The sequence below is a fragment of the Eucalyptus grandis genome, chromosome 1 (assembly GCF_016545825.1).
Source record: "Eucalyptus grandis isolate ANBG69807.140 chromosome 1, ASM1654582v1, whole genome shotgun sequence".
NCBI classification, from domain to species: Eukaryota; Viridiplantae; Streptophyta; class Magnoliopsida; order Myrtales; family Myrtaceae; genus Eucalyptus; species Eucalyptus grandis.
Window position 1 is genome coordinate 52,946,310 of NC_052612.1, and position 4,728 is coordinate 52,951,037.

General features: G+C 42.5%; 1 protein-coding gene across 1 annotated transcript; it reads left to right on the forward strand.

Annotated features, from left to right (window-relative positions):
- Positions 1–3,607: 3,607 nt before the first annotated feature.
- LOC120291480 lies at positions 3,608–4,376 on the forward strand. The gene is made up of 2 exons (XM_039308890.1): positions 3,608–3,826; positions 3,857–4,376. Exons 1-2 carry the CDS (start codon positions 3,704–3,706, stop codon positions 4,037–4,039), a joined length of 306 nt encoding a protein of 101 aa, XP_039164824.1. The 5' UTR covers positions 3,608–3,703; the 3' UTR covers positions 4,040–4,376.
- The last annotated feature ends 352 nt before the right edge of the window (positions 4,377–4,728 follow it).

The following is a 4,728-nucleotide window of genomic DNA, read 5'->3' on the forward strand; positions in this document are numbered from 1 at the left end:
CATCAATGGAATCCAATCCCTGGGTACCAGTATCATATGGATTATATCGTTTCAATTTCTTAGATGACCCTGTTTTGGTTACAACACGAGATGGTTTATTCTTCTTGACATTCACAGGCCGTTGAACCATGTTTTGTTGGACATTGCACAGCACAGATGGTAGAACCATGGGAGGAGGGATGGCAGAAGACTCCTGATAAGTCCTCACAACGTTCCCTGTGTCGACAAGCGGTAAGTCCTGGTGCCTTGATTCAATTCTAGCCTTAGTAAAATGTGGACTACTGAAGTCGTTCTTGTAATATTCTGGTAGGATGCCTTTCTGTTTGGATGAGCCCGGAATTAGATCAGTAGTGAGTTGCTTTCGGCTTTCAGTAACTTCCTGATAGTCGACCTTTGAAGTAATGACTTCCGGTGGGGGAAGAGCATGAACTAATGAAGTTACGAATTGAGGAGATTCTGGCACAACATCATCCGTGTCGTCAGAGAGAGGCCTGCCTGCATAGAAAGTATGCCAATACGGACTATACTGATTAACTTCAGCTCTCAACCAGTGACCGAAGGCCATCTTCTCTTTACCTTCCATCTTAGCTTCGGTAAAAGGTATTGTCGGACAGTACATGGCGTAATGTCCCATGATGCCACATGAGTAACAAAAGTGGGGAAGCCATTCGTAACGGAAATCGAGCCAGAGGACTTTGCCTGCAATCCGAATCAATTGGCCAGGTTTTAAAGGTTCACTTAAGGTAAGTTCTACCCTAACCCGACCAATTTTTGAAATAGTTCCATCTTTGGTATCAAACTGACCTTCCAACATTCTTCCAATACTCCTAACTGCTCTACTTAACATCTGGGTTGTGCACCATTCCAGGGGAAGGCCAAGAACTTGGACCCAAAATGCACATTTCGAAAAATCGTAACAGTGCAGAGGTGTGTTCGGCTTCCAGGGTTGAAAAAGCGCCAAATTGTTAGAGAAACGCCAAGGTCCTCCCGCTTCTATTCTTTTTTTTTTTTATATCACTTTCAAGCTTAAATTTCGCAATATAGATATCCATTCCCTGTTGGGTGATTTGTACATAATCTGTGCGCCATGCACGCTGCATTGCACTCTGTAATGCTGGTAGATTAATAGATGAGTGTGATAAAACCTTACCGACTAACATGCGACGACATTCGTCAAGTTTTTCCAGGGGAGGCTCCTCATCCCATGTGTCGATGTCCTGCTCATCCCATAGCCGACCCAGTCTGTTACAAAGAGCAACAATACGAGCTCGCTCTTCCTTTTCGGGGAATTCCATGAGGCCAGTCGGAATTCAGAATTCTGAGGAGGTAATAGCTGAATTCCGCATGTTATAGGGTAACGAAAGTGATGGTAACAAAGGCTAGTTGAAACAGAGAGATAATGAGCTTAAATATGTAGCAGAGAGGAAATGAAGTGAACGGAAGTGAGAGCGGAGAAGGGCAACAGCAGCAAAACCAGCATCTTCACCATGCCAAAGAAGAATCGGCGACATGCAAGTAGATAGAGAGAGTGTAAGGGGTCGAAGAATTCATGGCTCGATAGAGAAGAAAACGTCCGAGGAGATCCAGACAGGAAAACTGAAAGATAATAACCCGAAGACGAAGGTTCAATGGCAAAGGAAGGCGATGATCTTCGAGGTGACTTAGATTAGAGGTGAAGAGTGGAATTGAAAGTTAGGGATTGGGTGTAAATTGATGGAAAACTACCATTAATGGTAGAAGTGAACTCTGCATTGCGAGAGAAAAACTCTGCATTTCGAGAGAGAACAAAGTTTGAACAAATTTAAATGCGATAATTGCACGCAATTACCTAGAACATCGGCAACTTATAACTTGCAACGTGCAATATGGACTTCTACGTCAATTTTTTATATTGGAAAATAAAATAATTGACTCATACATTCTGACCGGCGAACAATGATCTGATGCTGTCCAAGCAAGATCTATATATGTATATGAAATATTAATAGATTAACACTTAGGTGAACGGAATTAGCGGAACCAACTTGCATATTTTCTCCAATTCGATCTTAGCGACCTCAATTTGTCATTTCCGTCTACCGTTATAAAATAACATCGACGTGTTCGAACCTCTATTTACTTACTGGAATCAGGGCAACATTCTCACAGCAATTCAATAAGGTAAAGAGACAACGACACAGATCAAGGAAATACGAAACTTGCAATTCAAAGAAGGAAGTATTTGTTTCGAGGAAACCACATTTTTGATCCCAACTCCGTCTTCTGCAAGTCAAATTCGAATGAGGAATAATGATGTGCAGAAACCAAGATGCATATATCCACCAGAGATTGACGAGAGCAGAGAGTTCACACGAGAAGAACGGTGAGTGGCGACGAAAACAAAGTTCGATGGGGTCAAATTCGAGCAGGGAACCCTAGGTCATGTGGGTCATATGTGATAAGCATGATGACGAAGGCTGCAATAGCTTCCATGTATATGAAATATTAATAGATTAACACTTAGGTGAACGGAATTAGCGGAGCCAACCTGCATATTTTCTCCAATTCGATCTTAGCGACCTCAATTTGTCATTTCCGTCTACCGTTATAAAATAACATCGACGTGTTCGAACCTCTATTTACTTACTGGAATCAGGGCAACATCCTCACAGCAATTCAACAAGGTAAAGAGACAACGACACAGATCAAGGAAATACGAAACTTGCAATTCAAAGAAGGAAGTATTTGTTTCGAGGAAACCACATTTTTGATCCCAACTCCGTCTTCTGCAAGTCAAATTCGAATGAGGAATAATGATGTGCAGAAACCAAGATGCATATATCCACCAGAGATTGACGAGAGCAGAGAGTTCACACGAGAAGAACGGTGAGTGGCGACGAAAACAAAGTTCGATGGGGTCAAATTCGAGCAGGGAACCCTAGGTCATGTGGGTCATATGTGATAAGCATGATGACGAAGGCTGCAATAGCTTCCATGTATATGAAATATTAATAGATTAACACTTAGGTGAACGGAATTAGCGGAGCCAACTTGCATATTTTCTCCAATTCGATCTTAGCGACCTCAATTTGTCATTTCCGTCTACCATTATAAAATAACATCGACGTGTTCGAACCTCTATTTACTTACTGGAATCAGGGCAACATTCTCACAGCAATTCAATAAGGTAAAGAGACAACGACACAGATCAAGGAAATACGAAACTTGCAATTCAAAGAAGGAAGTATTTGTTTCGAGGAAACCACATTTTTGATCCCAACTCCGTCTTCTGCAAGTCAAATTCGAATGAGGAATAATGATGTGCAGAAACCAAGATGCATATATCCACCAGAGATTGACGAGAGCAGAGAGTTCACACGAGAAGAACGGTGAGTGGCGACGAAAACAAAGTTCGCTGGGGTCAAATTCGAGCAGGAAACCCTAGGTCATGTGGGTCATATGTGATAAGCATGATGACGAAGGCTGCAATAGCTTCCATGACACGCAAGGGGAAAACCAAATTAAATAAATTATGGGTGAGATTTATTGCAACCGACCTTCCAGGAAAATGACATTCCATTGACCAAGACTTGCGAAGGCCCTTCCCGTGTATAAATCTGGACCAATTTCTTCCTGAATCATCACAATACATCGTCTCTTTACATAAAATCACACAGAGAAACTTCAGCAATAAGCAGATCATCCATGGAACACGGACACCATCATGGCAGCCACCACGGTCATCATCATGGCCACCATGGTCATGGTCATGGACACGGACATCATCACGGCGGTGGCCATGGTCATGGACACGATCACGGCCACGGTCATGGTGGTCATGGCCATGGTCATGGCGGTCATGGCGGTCATGGCCATGGTCATGGTGGTCATGGCCACCGTCCGCCGCCACCATGCCCGCCACCACCACAACCGTACTGCCCACCACCACCTCCACCGCCCCCACCTCCTCTGGCGATCTACCCAATATACGTGCCTCCTCCTGTATGTCCACCGCCTCCCTGCTTCCGTCGCTGTTAGCACCTTCGACCAGATCTCATGATTCTAAGCCACTACTTCTCTAGAGTCGTGTTACAGCTGAATGCAGCTCTCATCGTCTGTGCCTGCTGTTGGATAATTGCAATCTACAGATTGTGTCATGATGTGTGTGTAAAACAAGTCTACTACTATGCGTCGTGGTTTTGTGTCATGTGTGCTCATAGTCAAGACCCGATTCTTCAGTCGAACTTCATTTTACTGGGTCAGAGCACAAGTGTCCTTGTCTATCATGGTTAACCAGCTACCGTCTCATTGTAGTTTTGTGTTGCTGGATAATGTCATTATGGGATTTCAATTCCTTTTCTTCGGTTGGTTGAAGTAATGGATCTTATTTATGTATATATAATGTTGCGATCTTACCATAGATGTGCGTAGTCATATTTTTCTTTTCTGATTTTTCCCGTACAAGTTGTTGAAAAACCCTAATCAACAACTCCTTTTATCCCAAGTGCATAGAGAGTTATGATAGGTAATTTAAAGACTCATAAAAGTATAATTTATTTCAATTCAACTCATAAAAGTTTATTTTTCAAGTAATATATTGTTACACACCAAATTGAATCAAAGAAAGCTGAACTAGATTGTTTAGTTGGGGATGACAAGTGAAGGATCAAGATGAGCAAAATGTAATGCTTGTCACAAAGGGCTTTTTGGAGCAAGAGAGATGCACATTATGTAATTAAACTAAATGAT

Bases quoted from the DNA above. Each gene is read 5' to 3' on its own strand.
- LOC120291480 (XM_039308890.1), top strand. From the start codon at position 3,704: ATGGCAGCCACCACGGTCATCATCATGGCCACCATGGTCATGGTCATG. The intron at 3,827-3,856 runs GTCATGGCGGTC...GTCATGGCCATG, and splicing joins TCATGGTGGTCATGGCCATG to GTCATGGTGGTCATGGCCAC.